This window comes from Puma concolor, chromosome D1, assembly GCF_028749965.1.
Source record: "Puma concolor isolate L17-30 chromosome D1, mPumCon1.1.hap2, whole genome shotgun sequence".
Lineage (NCBI taxonomy): Eukaryota > Metazoa > Chordata > Mammalia > Carnivora > Felidae > Puma > Puma concolor.
Window position 1 is genome coordinate 16,574,334 of NC_141676.1, and position 19,551 is coordinate 16,593,884.

The 19,551-nt window shown below is 38.3% G+C and overlaps 1 protein-coding gene across 3 annotated transcripts in view; it reads right to left on the minus strand.

The window, feature by feature from the left end:
• The window catches only part of CSTPP1 (centriolar satellite-associated tubulin polyglutamylase complex regulator 1), a 202,245-nt gene that overhangs the window by 139,627 nt on the left and 43,067 nt on the right, over nt 1-19,551 (minus strand). For all 3 annotated transcript variants that reach the window (XM_086677525.1, XM_086677524.1, XM_086677526.1), the window contains exon 2: nt 13,275-13,377. In XM_086677525.1, coding sequence (XP_086533651.1) covers nt 13,275-13,377 — 103 coding nt within the window. The remainder of the gene's footprint in view (nt 1-13,274; nt 13,378-19,551) is intronic.

Below are 19,551 nucleotides of genomic sequence, written 5' to 3' on the forward strand. Positions count from 1 at the left end.
TCGTCTTTTGTCTTTCTTCTTATTTCAACATAATTGAGCCTCCCGTAAACCGGCCCTATCCTAATTATATATTTCCTTGTTTGTTGCTTTTCAACACGGACTAGTCCTCCACAAGTCAATTTAGACTCCTTTACAACCTCTTTCTGTGTGTATCTTCTACTGCTGCTAATATAATTACATTCTGCTAGAACAAAAGTCCGAAAATACTTCCTTTTACAATAAAGGTAGACTAGGTAATTTAGACCAACATTTCTGGCTGAGGAAAACTAGATGAATTATTAAAAGCATCTGTTTGAAGTATGAGAGAGCCACCAAGGCAAATGAAGAATGACAAGGCCAAGTTATGAGAGGAGAATAAAACCCAGAGAAGTTAGCCTAGCATTTGGTGCCACTTCTCCCCATAAACAGGAATTCTAAACAGAAGAGTCCATGGATTGAATTAAAGGAATGCACAAACTTGGATAGAAAAAGATTGCATCTTTATTTTTATAAACCATTAACTGGAATTTAGTATTTCCCTTATATATATATATATATATATATATATATATATATATATATATATATATGTATACATACACACATACATGTATGTGTATATATTGTGTGTGTATTTATACACACACATAATAGAATTAGCAGCATGTGTGATTTTGTCAGTAATACAGACCTCAAACATTTTAAAAATATTTTTATTTATTTTTGAGAGAGAGAGAGAGCCTGAGTGGGGGAGGGACAGAGACAGAGGGAGGCAGAGGATCCAAAGCAGGCTCTGCACTGATAGCAGAGAACCCAGTGTGGGACTCAAACTCATGAACTGTGAGATCATGACTTGAGCTGAAGTTGGATGCTAAACTGACTAAGCCACCCAGGTGCCCCAGAAACCTCAAATATTTTCATATCACATTAAAGTTAGCCCAGAACCTCATAGTCTCATTTATACTCACCACCCCTTCAAAAATAAGATATCATGACACCCACTAGTAGTTTCACGGGCTTCTGCTGGTCCTGAAAGAGGAAGATGATAGACTGAACAGGTAATAGTTTTTAATTAATGTTAAGCTCCTGAATTTTCAAATGACTCTTGAGGCTTGGCAGTCAAAAACCTGGAGCTCAGAACCCACCCAGACTGGGTAGAGGGACTGTGGTATATCCCTAAGGATCTGGTTGGCACCCTGAAAGGCTATATCTAAAAATAGATCAGCCCATGGGGCGCCTGGGTGGCTCAGTCGGTTAAGCAGCCGACTTTGGCTCAGGTCATGATCTAGCGGTCTGTGAGTTCGAGCCCCGTGTCGGGCTCTGTGCTGACTGCTCAGAGCCTGGAGCCTGTTTCATATTCTGTGTCTCCCTCTCTCTCTGACCCTCCCCCGTTCATGCTCTGTCTCTCTCTGTCTCAAAAATAAATAAACGTTAAAAAACAAAATTTAAAAATAGATCAGCCCTCCCTGATACTTAAGCCTAGCTTCAAATTATTCCAACCCCTTGACTGGATTGAGGTAATCCAGGATTGCTAGTGTTCAAACCATCTGTCAGAAGCAAATATAAATCCTCTCTGAAGAAAGATAATAGCATTCTAGGCTTTACATTATCTCTAGAATTTTTCATATACAAAGTACAACACTCAACTGAAGGAAAACAGTATACTACAATTTAAGACAATGGAGTAAAAACTCAAGAGATAGAATAGGTAATAGACACAGACCCATAAGGAATCCAGATTTTGAATTATGGACTTTTAAATAAGCTTGCTTTACCATGTTCAAGAAAATGAAGGCTAAAAATTTGTAAAGAACCATAAAAAAACTGAATGGTAATTCTTGAACTAAAAAATACAATAATTGGGCACCTGGCTGGCTCAGTCAGAAGAACATGCAACTCTTGATCTCAGGGTTGTGAGTTCAAACCCCACACTGAGTGTAGAGATTACTTGCATAAATAAAAGTTTAAAAATAAATAAATAAATAAATAAATAAATAAATAAATAAATAGGAAAGGTTATAAACTGTATGATTTCAAGTATACAATAACTGGAAAAGGCAAAACTATGAGGACAGTAAAAAGATCAGTGGTTGCTGGGAATTGGGTGGGAAGACAGGATAAACAGGAAGAACACAGGGAATTTTTAGAGCAGTGAAAATACTCTGTATGATACCATAATGATGGCCATATGTCATTACACATCTGTCCAAACCCATAGAATGTACAATACCAAGAGTGAGAACACTAAGGTACACTGTGAACTTTAGGTGATTGTGCTTTGTCAATGTAGGTTCATCAATTGTAACAAATATGCCATTCTGGTAGGAGATGTTGGTAATGATAATAAAAATAAAAATAAATGTTGCCTTTGCATTTTGGGGGCAGGGATACATAGGAAATCTCTACCTTCCTCTCAATTTTGCTGTGATCCTAAAACTCCTCTTAAAAAAAAAAAAGCCTCTAATAAACAAACTAAAATAGTAGTTTTAAACTATATAAGGTTTTCATAATAAACTACAGAAAGTAAAGTAAATTAAAATCTTTGAGGTGCTTGAGGTGGCTCAGTCAGTTAAGCGTCTGACTTCAGCTCAGGTCATGATCTCACAGTTCGTGGGTTCGAGCTCCATGTCAGGCTCTGTGCTGACAGCTCAGAGTCTGGAGCCTGCTTCAGATTCCGTGTCTCCCTCTCCCTCCCCCTCCCCTTCTCTTTCTCTCTCTCTCTCAATTAAATAAACATTAAAAAATTTTTAATAAATAATAAAATCTTCACTACTGGGAATAAAAAAGAAAAACGAAGATGTACTATGGGAAGCAAGACTAAGAGAAGTATGAGAAACACTAATAAACAAATCCTAAGGTTTTTCAAACTCACTTTCAACATTCACAGTTTCCCCCAGCTTGCAACCTTCCCCCTCTTTTGTATTTAAAACAGACTGATTAAAAGTATTACAGTAAGATATTAAAAAAAACACACACACAAAAATAAAACATGAATTGGAATTAATAACTCAGTACATGGGTTTAACAGCAAATTACACATAAATGAAAAGGGAATTAATGAACTGGGAAATAGGTCAGAAAAAAATATCCATTAGGAACCATATAAGACAAAATGATGAAAAATGCAGAGAAGTACATAAGAGGTCTAATGTTTATGTAATTGGATTGTATAATTGGAATCCCAGAAGGAGTAAAGATAGTGGAACAGAAGCAAATCTGAAAAGCTAAAAATTGAGAACTTTCAAAAACTGATAAAAGACATCAAATTACAGGTTTAAGGAGCACTAAGAACCCTAGGTGGTTTAAATATAAAGAAAAGCAAACCTAGGCACCTTATAGTAAAACTATCAAAAACCAAGACCAAGGAGAAATATCCAAGGAGTAGCCAAAGGACAGATTATTTTTCAAAGGTGTAAGAATGACTGGTACTTCTCAACAGAAACAGCGGAAATTAGAAGATAATGGAATAGTGTCTTCAAAGTACTAATATAACTGCCAACCTAGAACTTATACCAGAAAAAATTACCCTTCAAAAATCAAGGTGCAAATTCTAATAATGTCCATAGATAGTTAATAGTTTTCAATGAACTGATTTTCAAAATTATACTATAGTTAGAGAAGATGTTAACATTACTGGAAGTTGGGTGAAAGGGATATGGTAACTCTATGTTATTTTTACAACTTTTTTATAAGTCTAAAATTATTACAAGAGGAAAAAAGGTAAAATACAGTTTCAGAATGAAAGCTAATGTCAGAAGGGAAGCTCCATGAAAGCTGGGATTTTTTTTAATCTGTTTTTCATTGCTGTATCCCCCAGTGTCTAGAATACTGACTAACACAAAGGCATTCGATAAATATTTGTTGAATGCACAAACAACAACAGTGGCAGTAGCTACCATTCATTCAACACTTAGTACATCATAGGTAGAATACCAAGCACTTTATATTCATTATCCTTCCAATAATTATGCAACATGGAACTTTCTATTTTATATATGAGTCTCTCTCTTTTATAGATGAGACTAAGCAACCTGCATAAGCTCACATACTAGTAAGTGGCAGGCCCTCACACATAGATCTGACTGCAAAGTCTGTGTTGTGAACCACTATGCTATAGTACTTTCATGTCACATAAAAATATTTCTTTCTTGTTTGCTTATCCAAATTCTATTCACCTTTCCAGGTTGTATTAGTCAGTGTTCTCCAGAAAAACAGAACCAGCAGTAGATACATACATACAGTTGATGCTTGGTCAACACAAATATGAACTGTGCAGGTCAACTTATACACAGATTTTTTATAGTACAGGACTCTGAAATTTCTCTTCTTTGTGATTTTCTTAATAACATTTTCTTTCCTCTAGCTTTATTGTAAAAATATAGTAAATAATAATCAACTGTGTGATCAACTGTTTAGGCTTCTGGTCAACAGTAGGCTATTAGTAAAGTTGTTCAAGGAGTCAAAAGTTATACATGGATTTTTGACTGTGTTGGGGATTGACATCCCTAACCCTGTGCTGGTCAAGGGTAAACTGTATATACAAGAAGAGAGTTAGCTTATGTTATTATGGAATTGGCTCACGTGAGTATGGAAGCCGAGAAGGCCCATGATCTGCCATCAGCAATCTGGGGAACTAGGTGAGTCAGTAGCGTAATTCAATCCAAGTCTGTAAGCCTAAGAGCCAGGGGAGTCAGTGGTGTTAAGTCCCAGTCTGAGTCCAAAGGCGCAAGAATCAGAGGGACAATGATGTAAGTTCTAGTCTAAATTCAAAGGCACTGATGTCCGAAGGTGGGAGATAATGGATGTCCCAGCTAAAGCCAAACAAAAACAAAAAACAAAAAACCAAACAAAAAATTCACTCTTCTTCTACCTTTTTGTTCTAATCAGGTCCTCAAGGAACAGGGTGATGCCCACCCACACTGATGCGAGTGGATCTTCTTTAAAGTCTACCAATGCAAACGCTAATCTCTTCTGAAAACACCCTCACAGGACTATTCAGAAATAATGTTTTACCAGCTGTCTGGGCATACCCTAGCCTAATCAAGATGACATATAAAATTAACCATCACACAAGTCAAGACACACTCTTCTATGATGCCTCATTTAACTTCTCTAGTACCCATTATGTCTCCTTATTCTCAGACCTCGGAGCACAACTTAGTGCCACTGTATAAGGTCTTGAAATGGCTCTCTAATTGTTTGCTAATCAGTAAGCATTATCTCCTTAAGCAGATTACATCCCCTTCTAGGCAAGGGACCGTATCTTACAGTCACATTTGAAACTATAACCATACTTGATGTTTTGGTAAAGAGATAAGAAAAACATGTAGTTGGAAAAACCATGCAAGGAACAATGTTATGGGATGCTTTAGAGACGGGGTCTGTATGGTTCAAGATTCTAAGCATCAAATTTGACTCAGAAAAACACTACCTTAAAAAGGTGGTTTTTACATCAAATTTTCTATACTACCTCTTTTTCCTTATGGCAAGTACTATATAGTAGGTGTTTGGGGCATTTTGGATATAGCAGTACAATTCTCCTGGTTAAACCCCCTTGAGAGGGCATATATATTGCATAGAAGGTGCAGTTTGAGAGTGTGCAGATGAGCAATTATCCCCACACATGTAAACTGTAGCTTGTATGGCTTGTATGGTGTAAATATACTCTCCCTGCCTGGAACTGCCTATGTAACGTTGTCTCTTTGGGCTCTGTGGTTTCTCAATACATTCCAACTGTTGGGAGGCTGGAGTTTGGCTCAGCAAGCACAGATAAACAGCTTCCTGCAGCAGGCTGCCAGCATGAGGAGCCATGACCTCAGCAGAGAACGTCTGCTTTTCATTACCCTGAGCACATCCCTGTACTGCTAGAGCTTAGAGTAGGAACAATGCAAGTTGGATAGACTTGACTAGCTCAGGTCTCCTATTACACCTTGAAGTTTTTCATCTTGGCAGCCAGAGAGAAGAGGGTATAGCCAGGAAGTGAGAAAATGGCTTAGTGGTGGGAAAAGGGAAGACAGAAAAGCTTTCCTAGACCTTTCTCTGAATGAACCAAATGATGAGTAAAGTGGCTAACACTAAATGGCTAATGGTGATGCAGAAAATCATCAAATGTCTTTAATCTCCAAAAAAGCACACAAAAGGCAGAGTAAGCAAGAGGTATTACAGAAGACAAGAGAGACTAAAAAGTCCTCAAAATCTTCAATTCTAAGACCATTTGAAAATAAGAATGAATTCTAGATAGCCAGCCATTTTATACATGTCATTTTACTACATTTGTACAACAACCCTGTGAGATAGGTATTATTATCCCTAGCATGATCCCGACCTGAAAAATATAACACGAGGACATTAACAAAGACATTTGCTGTTGATGTTATTTAATGACAAAGGGATGAACTCAAGGCTGCTTCTCTGGCCACCCCAGAAACAGCATTACTGACTGTCGCAGCCCCAGAACTCAGCCAGAGCTCAGGTCAACATGTCCCTAATGTAAATGTACACGCTCGTGACATTTTCTGGTAAGATGGTTTCCACTGTGCTGGTCAGACTGCATCTGATAGCTGAAGGAAGGAATCACCGTTATGGCCTTGGGCAGGAAATTGGTTGGACATGACCCCTGTTGAGGGATCCTGAGAAATAATTTGTTTTGCGGGGAAGTCACTGACTGTAAAGATGCACCTGCCATGGGGCTGGAAGTTGAGAGACAGACAAACATCTTAGCAAATCATAGTAACAGAGAGAAGCTTCATTTGACTTTCATTTCACTTTTCTCAGGGAAGAAGAATCTTTGTGTGGCTGCCAAAATCCTCACTGTCCCTCCGCCTTCCCTTCCATCCCCTCCACCCCCATCCCAGTTCATTAAAGACCTTCTGGCTAAAGGTGCCAGAATGTGTCATTCTTTCCTGCTCTTGTGCCAGGCCTGTGCTGCCAGCACCACAGATCTTCTAGAGTTCTAAGCAAATTATGGAAGAAATTAGAAACACTGTTGAATTTAAATGGTTCTGCTGTTGACGAACTAAAGTTTCTTGACTTCTGATGAGCTATTTCACATTTCTGATAGCGCTACTGATCTGTTCATTCACATTTGTGTGTGTCTACCTGATTTCCAGAGAGGGACTCGGGGAATTATCAGAGCGGTGGAATGAGAAGAAAGATTAACACGTGGATTGGACCAAGTAAAGATTCCTTGTATTACTTATAGATTAAAATAAGTCAAGTAATTTCTCTACGGGGAAATATTTGTGGGTAGAAAATTATACCTAAATTTTATACTAGCTAGCTATAAAAGCAGCTCCCATGAAAACAGAAATAATATCACTTGTTCTTGAGAATACTTCAGCCAAGGATGGAGTTCCTTCATTTCCTCTTACTGAATGGTTTCACAACAGCTAAGTTTCTCTTAACTTGCAGAAGGGAAGAGGTGGGGAAGTAAGGTCTCTCCTGACAGGGAGAATCTGGGCCCAATTATTACTTCCACAACCTTTGACTCTGACTTCTAAATGAGTCAGGGGACCAGTGGGCTGTGAAATGGCTTCCTCAGTTACCAGGTCAAGTGCTGCTGGATGGTTTTCCTGTAATCAAAACATGAAGGGACTGAAGAGAGTGACAGATTCTAAGCAAGTAAGCAGCTGCTTATATCCTTGATGAACCTGGATTTTTAAGTTTCAAAATCGATTTTGGTGACTCTCTACTCACCACTATGTCTCTCTGGAGTACTTTTGCTATAGGATACCCCTGGTAACATAGAAAAGAACCAGAATCCTCTATAGGTTTTACAAATGACATCTTAACAGAAGTGCCTGAGCCAATAACAGTGAGGACAGGATTGCTCCAGCTCAAGGCAAAATCTATTCTTGGCAATTATCTCAGTCTGTGAGAATCCAGATGCTGACAATGAGAAATGGGTCATTTTCTGTTATAGTGTGTCAACTCCAGCTAAGAACTGAACTATGGAAAAAAGATGGGGGGGGGGTGGTTTGCAGGGAGAAGCAATACCCTTTTGAAGAAGCCTATAATAGGATTAGTCACCATTACTTCACCACAGCACATTTGGCTCAATTTAACAACAATAAGAAGGGAAAACATGGAGCAGAAATGGCCCAGAGAAGTCTCAAGTCCATCCCTCATTCAAAGCTATGAACCTGGAAATCCATGAAGTCCTGATTTGTTCTGATGTGTTTCTTGTTGCTCCAAAACTGCTCCTTTGTTACCATGGGCACAAGAAGAACCCAAAACATTACTTAAATCCTGGATGATGGATAATCTTAAAAAATCTGCCAACTTTAGAACTGCAAGCTTATACTCTGACTGTTCTAGATTACCTAGGAGAGAAGTGGGTCATCTTTCATAGGGCTTAGAGCACCTGTTTAAAAAAGGAAGAAACAATACATATTTTATAATCATGGGTTGTTTTCATTAGAGTTACATTTTAAGTGATTTAGGAATATGCACTCTTGGAACTTCCTTTTTGTCTCCAGGAGTGAATTAGTGTTCACATTTCACGGACTTATTCTAATCAAAACAATAAAGAAGGGAGGATTTGATGCCAGTGCTTTTTACTGCAAGAGTATATAAAAAGAGGTATGCAAATTGCCAAGTGAATTCTGATGATTAATATATATCAAGATATAATTATTAATGCTCTTTTTCTAAACACTAAAATTTCAATCTTCATATTTCTATTAGATATTAGACAACACAGGTAATTTTTATGTCTAATTATTTTATTACTTTCCCTTATGATAAATGATTGATGCATAGGGAAGCCAATTACTTGTAACGTGGCTTTTCCCGGATCACTGCCTATTACGGTTATTCCATTCTGGGTAGCAGGAAATACAATCAATCAAATGATTTTTTTGGAAAGCTTAGATAACAAAGGTAGACAAAAAGAAGGTGAGTCACCTGAACAGACATAACTTATTGGCTCTTCAATGCGATGAGCCAATCATCCCTGGGAGAAGCCCTCAAATGCCATTTCCAAGAGGTCTTCCTGGCTATCCTGTATATCACATCACCCTAGTGACTTCCGTGTTATTTGCCTTGATATGGCCATCAGCTGTGTAACCTTGGGAACGTTACTTTTGTGCACCTGCATTACCTGATGTGGAAAAAAATGAGAATATTAAAACCCCAGCTCATAGTATTGGGAGAATTAAATGAAATAATACATTTGAAATGCTTCGAACAGCGCCTAGCACACAGCAAGTATTTATTACCTATCAGCTTTTGCTATTGTCCTCATCAGTTTACTTATTTATTGACTATCTCCCTCACTAACCCCTTAGGTCCATGACAAGAATCACCTTATTTATCTTGCTCACTACTATAGCTCCACTGCCTACTACACACAGGTGCATAGTAAGTACTCAAAAATAATTATGGAATGAATTCATGGGTGAATGCTGTCTTATATTCTCACATAGCCTTAAAATAAACCTCTATCAATGAAGGTAATCTGTGTACTTGCAACCCAAACAGTCATCATGAAAGCATCCCCAAGAAGCTAAAACCATCATTGAAAAAGAAACAAAAACAAGACACTTGATCATAAGAAAGAGCCCTCCTGGGCCCACCAACCAAGACCACAGAGCATCATTCTTTTCTATATTAGTATGTGGAGGTCAAGCTCCCTGATGCCACAGTGTTGTAACTATCAATTTAGCCTGTGAAGAATAGTTCCCAATCCTGATAGGAATTCTCAGATTTCAGCCTGGTTTTCTCTCATCATTATTTTCCAATGTCTTGAAAAACCACATTTCTCATTTTATCTTTACCACAAGAACCTGGTCACACTCTGCTGTGGTTTCTAAGTTACAGCTACTCTGGCCTCATTTTCTTGGATGTACTTCTTCAAAGGTCCTGACCCCGTGCTGACACTTGGTCTATTCTTAGAGTGGCACCTCTTGCTATTAATTCCCTTTACCTTCCACTGGTTGAAAGACAACATTCAGAGGTAGAGGTTGCATACGACATAAAAGAAAATCCTCTGGGATTTAGTATCCTTCTTTCAAGAGTGTCCAGAGAAATATGATCTAAAGAGCTCACAGTCTTACAGACATACACACACAGTACAGCTTAGCTCCTTGTGTTTTGCAGCTTACGCAGATTTGCTGGAACAATCATGGATTTGTTGGAAAACACCAACAACTGAGGAATGACAGACAGCGCAGGTGAGAAGACAAGCAGACCCACAGAAGAAAATCAACAGAAAAGCATTCCAAAAACAATTTGAAAGAGTACTTTTATCATTGTTTATAGGTAAATCATCCATCATTAAGTGCACGAAAATCCCAAGGTATGAACTTGAAACTGAGAGATGGAAGTGTACTGTTAACATATTTTCTAAAAAATCCTGCTTCCTACTGTTTAGAGCCAGTTCCAATTGTATCCCCTAAGAAGGCCAATACTAAACATTTAAATGGCAATGAGCTAAGGTCACCAGACAAGGTTATGTGATAACCTTTGTGGAGTATAGTTCATAAAGGAAATTTCAAAGAATTTAGAAACTATAGCTAGAAGAGACCTCCAAAAACGATCTGGGTAGGTCTCTAGCAATGTTAGGCAGTATAGTGACTTAGAGGCAGTAGAGAATAGTAGCCTTTGAAATACTCCAGACAAGACATGATTCCCAACGCTGTCACTTACGAGTTTGTGATCCCAACTCTGTCACTTACTAGCTTATGAATTTAAAGAAGCTATTTTAACCTTTATGAGCCTTGGTTTCCTTATCTATAAAACAGAGGTGATAATAATAGTACCTACTTCAAAGAATTATAGTGGCTGAGACACAGTACGAGTTTCATTAAAAACTGCTCATTATAGTGTATAATTGCTACATTGTTATTATTATTAGAACAACAGATTTTATTATACCTATATCATAGCTGTGGCAACTGAAGCCCAGAAAACTGCAGAAATTGCCCAAGAATAAGGAACTCTTCTTCCTAGGGCACTGCTCTTTTCCCTACATTATACTGCTACGAATTGGTACAAAACTGAGGCCTAAGGAAGAAGGATTTCCACTGGATAAATAAAATTCATAATCAAAGAAAATCAGGAGCTTTTACCACCCAGGTCTACTTGTCTACCAAATACCGCCTTCAATTTCATCGTATGTCTGCACCTTTCAAGTTTTTTGTTTGTTTGTTTTTTGGTTTTAAGATTTTTTGGCTCGTTTTTGTTTTTAGTTTATTTATTTATTTTGAGAGACAGAGCACGAGTGGCGAAAGGGCAGAGAGAGTGGAGGAGAGAGAGATTCCCAAGCAGTTTCCATACTATCAGCACAGAGCCCAATGTGGGGCTTGATCCCACAAACTGTGAGATCATGACCTGAGCCGAAATCAAGAGTCAGACACTTAAGCAACTGAGCCACCCAGGTGCCCCAAGAGTTTGGAGCTTTGACGCTAGTTCATTTCTCAAAATAACTTGCCTTGGGCCAATATGATTTCTGAAAAGTGTCAGGTGTGTGCCACTCACACACATCTTGTAAGTTTTAGTTTCCTGAGGGCAAGAAACAGCTTACTTAGCAACTAGATTTCTATCAGTGCTATGGAAAAATCTTAATATATTTTTCAACAGTGTACTGGTGGATAAAAGCTACAGTTAATAGCATTCGATAGCATTTTGAAACAGTTATAAGCTTTACTATTTGCTCTACAGAGTTCAGAATCAGTTATAGAGACCAGCTGGGTTCACTTTTGGAGTGCTACATGTATGGTATACAGCTTCTTATATGGCAGAATAGAGAGCTTTATCAAAAAGAATCAACAAAAAAGAGAGAAAAAGCAAGAGAAAGTCCTTATTACTTATTATGATCAAGAATAAGAGTAAATAGTATGCAATAACTTAAAATATAGATACAGCTGTGTATTCAACAAATATTCACCTACCGTCTATTATGTGCCAGGCACTAGGAACACAAAGATGAGGAGGACATGATGCCTGCCCTCAGGGAACCAACGTGGCAGGAAAGACTTATACAGGAGATGGTGGGGGTGAGGAGGAAGGTAGAGTAAAATGGGCAAAACAAAACAAAACAAAACAGGAAGAAGCATTGCCCCCAGAAGAGTCATATTTCACTTGGCAAGAAGTCTCAGGAGTGCTGGTACAGATTAAATGGCCTAGAAACTTGACCCGTAGGCTTGTCAGTTCTGTAAGAGCAAGCAAAGCTATTCAATCTCAGTCTTTATTCCCTGCCCACCTCATTTGCTTCAGCCCACACCATGGGAACAAGGAAAATTCCTTTCTTGATCCTCCTTTAAAGGACTGGGAGAAGGGACCAGCTCTGTGCCTACAGAGCCTCTTTTTCCTGGGGACTTGAAATTCCAATCCATAAGACATCTAGATTTTATTTGAAAGGCCTATAGCTTGGCAAAAGAGCTAGGGAGAGTCAAGAATTCCCCTAACAGCAAACCAGGCTGTTAGGCTGTTAGGCTGTTAGAAAAGCTGTCTGATCTTCAAAGAGGCTGTGGAGCACAGAAAGGAAAAAAATCTGTTTTCAAGGAGGATGGACTTGAGCTCATGATTCCTCTGAAATAGAAGCCTGTTAGAGGCTACTCTTCCTTAGACGATTCCCAGCAAACCATAAAAAAGGGAAGGAGATTCCAAATGATTACACAAATATGTGATGGCATTTTGGAAATAAAAATAACATTTTCTATTTCTTTAGCACATCCTTTCATGAAGACCAAGGTATTTAAAATGGATTCTCTTTCAGCCTAAAAACAGTTCTGTGATATTAAAAAAGCAGTAATCATTTTGACTTTTACACACTCCAAGCATGCTTTACAAAGAAACACAACCTTTCAAAGACATAAACTATGAAAGCTCTTCTGCCTCTATAAATACTCTTAAATCATTAGCTGATTGACACAGCATCCTGTAGGAAGAAAACTGCAGAGGGAAACCATCCCAAGCGTTTCCATGAGAAAGGCCAGCTGCAAAAAAACACAGGCTAAAGGAACACTGACTACAAGCAATCAAGACGGAGTATTCTGAATAATGGAGAAAGTTAAAAATTATAAGAGGGACCTAAAGAAACAGATCTAACTGATCAATTAGTTCTTGAGCTACGATAGTCATGACCACTCATGAGACTTAACCACTGGACAAAACTAGCTGCACCAAAGGCATATTCCAAAACATGTTTGGGCAGCCCTCAGCCGACCTGCCAAAACCAAGCATTCAGTGCCACTGCATAATCAACAATTTCCTGCTCTATTCTTCCTGTACCTTGCCCGCTTCCAAGGGCCTTCTCTGGGCTCACCCTATTGACAAAGCACTCAGGTACTTACTATTCAGTGAAGAACCTGGCAATGCCGTACTGGCTAATATCTTCCTTGTTCTCTAGCAGTTGGCACACTGCATCTTCCATGTACGTGAGGACATGTCGCTGGGCTGAAAGAAAAATGAAGATAAAAAGAGAAAGTGAGAGACATAGAAAATGAGTCATCCTAGTCCTACTAGGAGGCCATAAAAGTCCATCAAGATGTTGGCTCTGCCCTAGAAAGTGGACTGGAATAGGCAAACCAAATTTGTTGGCCCTAACTAAGCTAAGGTCTCACAGGGTAGGATGGGAGACAATGTAGAACATGACCTATTACCATCTGATTGGCTATTAGTATTTTAAAAATTTTTTTAAGTTTATTTATCTATTTTGAGAGAGAGAGAGAGAGAGAGAGAGAGAGAGAGAGACGGGGAGAGGCAGAAAGAGAATCCCAAGCAGGCTTTCTTTGCACTGCCAGCACAGTCTGACGTGGGGCTCAAACCCACCAACCACGAGACCATGACCTGAGCTGAAATCAAGAGTCGGACGCCTAACTGACTGAGCCAAGCACCCCTTGGCTATTAGTAGTAATATCAACCCTTCATTCTTCATTTCAGTGATGAGGGTGACATTAATGACAGTGAGGAGCTTGAGCACCATTTAACACCATTCTTTTCTTTCTGCCTCTTTCCACCCTCTTCCACTTCTGCATGTCTCAGAAACTTAACCCAGGGAGTAGTGATGCCATGCCCAAAACATGGATGATCTGCTTGCAAAGAAAACTCAATTCTTTAATAATACAAAAGTTCCCTGAAAAAGGAAACTGATTAAGGAAATTTAATGAAAACTTCAGTAATGCTTTAAAAGTTATTTTGTTGTTGTTGTTTACTTTTATTTTTCTTTTTGAGAGAGAGAGAGCAAGCATGAGTGGGGGAGAGGGGCACATTCAATGCAGAACCTGATGAGGGCTCAATCCCACGATGCTGAGATCACAGCCTGAGCAGAAATCAGGAGTTGGATGCTCAACCAACTAAGCCACCCACATGCCACATGGTATAAGTTATTAACCTTAGGACCATGAAATCTGTGTGGCTCAATTTATCAGAAATCACGTTTTCTGCATTTTTTGTGACTAGAAAATGTGTGAATTAATCATGGGCTTATGTATTAGAATTAGACCTGGGTTGGAATCATGGCTCTGTCTTTTGTAGCCTAATTTTGGATAGTTATTTAATCTACATCTCTTTTCTTCTTGATAAAGAAGGTGTGGGAAAAAACATAATTTAACCCTTTCTCAAAATATGGTGAATCAACTTCGTGATCTGAAATCACCTCAGATACCCTGTTAAAATGCAGATTTGTAATCTGACACCATACCAGACTAAGTGACCTTAAATTTCTACTTGGAGCCCAGTAATTTTTTTTTTAAGTTTGGTTTTTTTTAATTGCAGTATAGCAGACATACAATGTTATGTTTATTTCAGATGTACAACATAGTGATTTGACATTTCTACATATACTCAATGCTCACCACAGTGAGGGTAGTCACCATCTGTCACCATACAACGTTACTGCAATATTATTGACTACATTCTCTATGCTGTACTTTTCAAGGAGCCCAGTAATTTTTAACAAGTACCTTGGTGTTTCTTATGTACCCTGAAGTTTAAGAATCACTAGTTAAGGGGCACCTGGGTGGCTTGGTCAGTCAAGTGTCTGATTCTTGATTTTGGCTCAGATCATGATCTCACGGTTCACGAGATTAAGCCCCACGTTGAGTTCTGCACAGACAGCATGGATACCGCTTGGGATTCTCTCCCTCTCTCTCTGCCCCTTTTCTGCTTGTGTGTGTGAAAGTGCTCTCTCTCTCTCTCTCTCTCTCAAAAAATAAATAAATAAACTCAAAAGAACAAAACAAAACAAAAAACCCACATTCCTAAAGTCCTGGCAGTCCAGTGAAACTTATAAAGCAAGTAAGTTTACCTACCCAAGCTGTACTCAGGAGAGTCTTCATTTGACCATGGTGACCTAAGGTTTCACCACGTTTGCATGGGCCTAGTGTCCAGATGAATGACAAGTTTACATTCTGTGACTTATTTTGTCAATATGAGCACTTCCCAAAGCTAACAACCATCAAGCACTGCAAACATTCCCTAGCCCCCCACCTCCAAAAAAGAAGTGAAAACAAAATCAGTGCTTAGGCAACAGGTCATCCAACCGGAAAACGATTTCTCCAAGAAATGGCCAAAACTGAGAGTGGAGAGATAATACCTGCCGATATCTGGCATTGTTTTCTACCTTAATATATACATTAAATTGGGAAGAAAAAGGCCAAACTCACATTAAAATCAGTGACACTGTCACCTTTGTATTCTCCTTCCCTTTTTCTACCCACTTACCGTATTCTTACAAAAAGATCCCTTCCTTGGACTAGATAGGTTTGTTTTTTTTTTTTTTTTTACTTAGATCTACCTAAGGCTAATCAGGATTGGGGTATTTTGGTTTTGGTTTTGATTTGACGGTAAAAATGAAAGAGCTCTTACTTAGTTGAAAATCTTGCTGCTTCCCCTCCTTAGCTTCAGGGACTAAATGTCAATATGAAAGCCTTTTGAGTGAGAAATATTTTCAGAGCAGTTAGAATCAAAGTACTTTTGTCCTGTTTGGGGCGGGGGATTTTCTGGAAAACTACTTTGCACCAAAAAAAGGTCGGGGGGGGGAGGAAGAAAGGAGGGAAGGGAAGAAGGAAGGAAGAATGAAAGAAGAAAGAATGAAGAAAAAGGCCTATATCTGTTTAACATTCATCTACAAATCTGATGTTTACAGATTTTAATAATAGTACATATAATAACAATAACAATACGCCACACTGCCTCATCATTAACATTTTGTGTAATCCGTTTTCGAGTAAATACGATCTTTATTTTACATACAGCACAAAGGCAGGTGCATCGGTTGATAGCAAAATCATCTGAAAAATGTGGTTTACATGTGTGTGTGTCTGTGTGTGCGTGTGTGTGCATGCCAATCAGCATTTGTGTGAAGTCAGAATTTGTCATCGAATTTCAAAATTTCTTATAAACAACTGCAAAATACTCACCCCACCTATTCCTAGTTTACAATGTGGAAACAGAAAGCCCTGGTGCTCTTTTTATTTGTGGGTGAAGGGAAGCAGCTTAAGAAGAGCCAGGAAAGGCAGGGAAAAGTTCCTCCGTGCAGAGAATTTCTCACAAGCCAAGAGCGAAGAGCTCTCTCTAACCGCTACTCCCCGGTGGTTTCTTTCACCTGCAGCTCTTATCAGTCCAAAGTTCCCTCTGTGGTTAAGTGCACCACCCAACCCTGGAAGATCCTTGCAGTTTATCAAACTTCAATGAGACAGAAGTTCAAAGCTCTTGCCTGGCAATAAAACATGCAGGGTGTCGTTTTATATTATTTTTTAAATGCAAAGGAATAGGCTTTAATTTATGTGATGATTAAAGAATAAAAACTGCACACCTGCATCCCCAGAGGGCAAAGATATCTGGGCACCTTAGCTGCCCTCCTTGGAAAAAGAAAAACATTTCAGATTGGCTTTTCCTCTTCTGCTTTGCCGTGATTCCTACAACACGCCCGGGATTAAGTTTTCCAGCATGTACCAATGAGGCTCTATTGTTCTGAAATCCACACAAAGGCCAAGGTCCTGTCTTGCTCAGATACCATCACTCTCTGAGATAAGCACTTATAACTTCAACGTGCTGCACTGAAAAATCAAAGTGAAATATATGTAACACTGTATGATTGTTATATGAACCTTGCAAAGGAAGGCAATTGTGGATCAGAAACTTCTTGGTTCTGTTGCCTCCTGCTGATGGCTTAATCTCTTTATACCACAGTCATTCCTGCTATAAAATGTGTATGATTCTAAGAATGATATATCTAGGGCTGCCTGGGTGGCTCAGTCGGTTAAGCATCTGACTTCAGCTCAGGTCATGATCTCACAGTTCATGTGTTCGAGCCCCACATTGGGCTCTGTGCTGACAGCTCAGAGGCTGGAGCCTGCTTTGGATTCTGTGTCTCCCTCTCTCTCTCTGCCCCTCCCCTGCTCATGCTCTGTCTGTCTCTGTCTCAAATAAATAAACGTTAAAAAATAAAAGAAAAAAAAGAATGGTATATCTAATAATGAACTACTTCTTTAGAAAATATTTGGTATATACAAAAAGTAACACATTAATGATTATGTCAATACTGCTACATACTGATTCTACAGATTAAAATGACACAGCAATGTTTTGCAATGGTTAAGAACATGGACTCTGAAGTCAGGCTGACTGGGATTTGATTTTTAGCGCTGGCACTTATTAATTCTGATTTTAAGTAAGTTACCTAATCTCTCTGCCCTTTTCTATAAAATTGGGGAATAGTACCTCACCTAAGCTTAAAGTGAGAATTAAATGAAATATGTAATAATCTTGGCATAGTGCTTGGCACATAGTAAGTACACAATAAATATTAGCGATTATTTTTATTATTGTCGTTATCACTATAGTTGTTACTATGTACCACTCCCAGCCATCGCAAAACTCACAAGACAGTAGGTTTTCAACACTAGTAAACCACCAAGCGGCCAACTTACAAAAGCCACCCCCACTCACTTAAAGTTCTGTTCGCCCAACCAAGGATGCTTACAGATTATCTTCAAGGATTCCTGAGTTATATAAACCCTACACATATAATAATATACATAATCATATGCCCATTTCAGCTATAACCTTTAAACTTGTAGGAAGCATTCACTTATTAACTGCTAATTACTCAAGAGGCTCTAATTTACATGGGGAAAGTCCAGAACTATTTCTTTTCAACTCTCTTCCCAAGCATAAATACCATGAAAGTATTAGCTTGTTTGTTTTGCAATCAAATAAAGGGTCTCATTTAGAAATTATTGCTTGAGGGGCCTAGAATTTCCACCTACATTAATTAGACCACTCATTTTATTATTGTTTAATACAGAATCCCTATACTAGAATAAACAAGTCTCACTGGGAAAATATTCACATGAACTACTACATATGATATTAATAGATACACATAAAAGCAACAGCAGTATATGTGAAAAGCACAGAATATACATATATTCAACTTTAAATCTGGCTTTTTCCTCCCTTGCCAGAGTCCTCCTGAGAAACATTTTAGTTTTTGAAGCCTCTTGAGATTCAGATGCTGGCTGGCACACATGTTGAATTAAATTAAGACTGTTTGTTCTCTGAGATAAGAAAAGTAACCCTGTTAACCACACAACTTGTCATGTAAACTGTTTAGAAGCTTCAAGTTCAAGATCATTTATAAATCACTAGCATGATTTGATTTGATCTTGTGAAGTGCAAATAGATGGCTTACTCGTTTAAAATGTTAATAGGCCTCTAAAATTAATTATTTACCATCCTCCGTCTTTACTCAGATGTCCTGATGCAGGGATACAGTAAGTTCTGGTGACATATTTTATCACCCATACAAGACCATCTTTGATCTTAGACCACATTAGACCAATTTCCTCTGACCAAAGGAGGTGGGAAATGAGGAAAGCCAGTACGTGTAATCCTTATACAACTCAATGAGGTAAGTAATAGACTTTTTTGAAGCTCAGAGAGATTAAGGAACCTGCTAAAGTCTTAACCAATGGCTGATGTAGGTGTGCATGCCAAAGCCTATACTCTTCCACTATAACCCACAACCCCTCAAAAACAAAAAGCAAAACAAAATAAGAAAAATCCAAAACCCTACAAAGTGTCCCATTTTATACTGTATTATCGAGAAATTCTGGCTATCCATTATAAATACTAGAAAAGAAGCTTAAATTGGTAAACCAGAGACTTAAAAGCATTTTTATGGTCTTTAAATTATTTTTTTAATGTTTATTTCTAATTACACATGTAATTATTTTTAAAGATTCCAACAGTAGAGAAAAAGCTAAAAACCAATCCCTGTTCCCATTGACAACAGTTGTTATCAGGTTGGTATGCACACTTTAAAAAATACATAATTTGTGAGCTTGGTTTAGTTTTGTTTTTAAATAAATGACACATATTTTTCTGAACCTTGCTTTTTTTTCACTCAACCATTTCTGGAGATCATTTATAAAATAATACAGAACCAACTTACCCTTGCAGTATTTCTCAATGGCAAATATTTCTCTATTAATAAATATTTAAGTTGTTTTCATATTTTCACTATAGCAAATCTTGCTGTGTTGAACATTCTTGTACATGGTTCCCTGTGCATATGTGGAAGTTTTTCTATGAAATTGGCATGTGACAGTATGCACATATCTT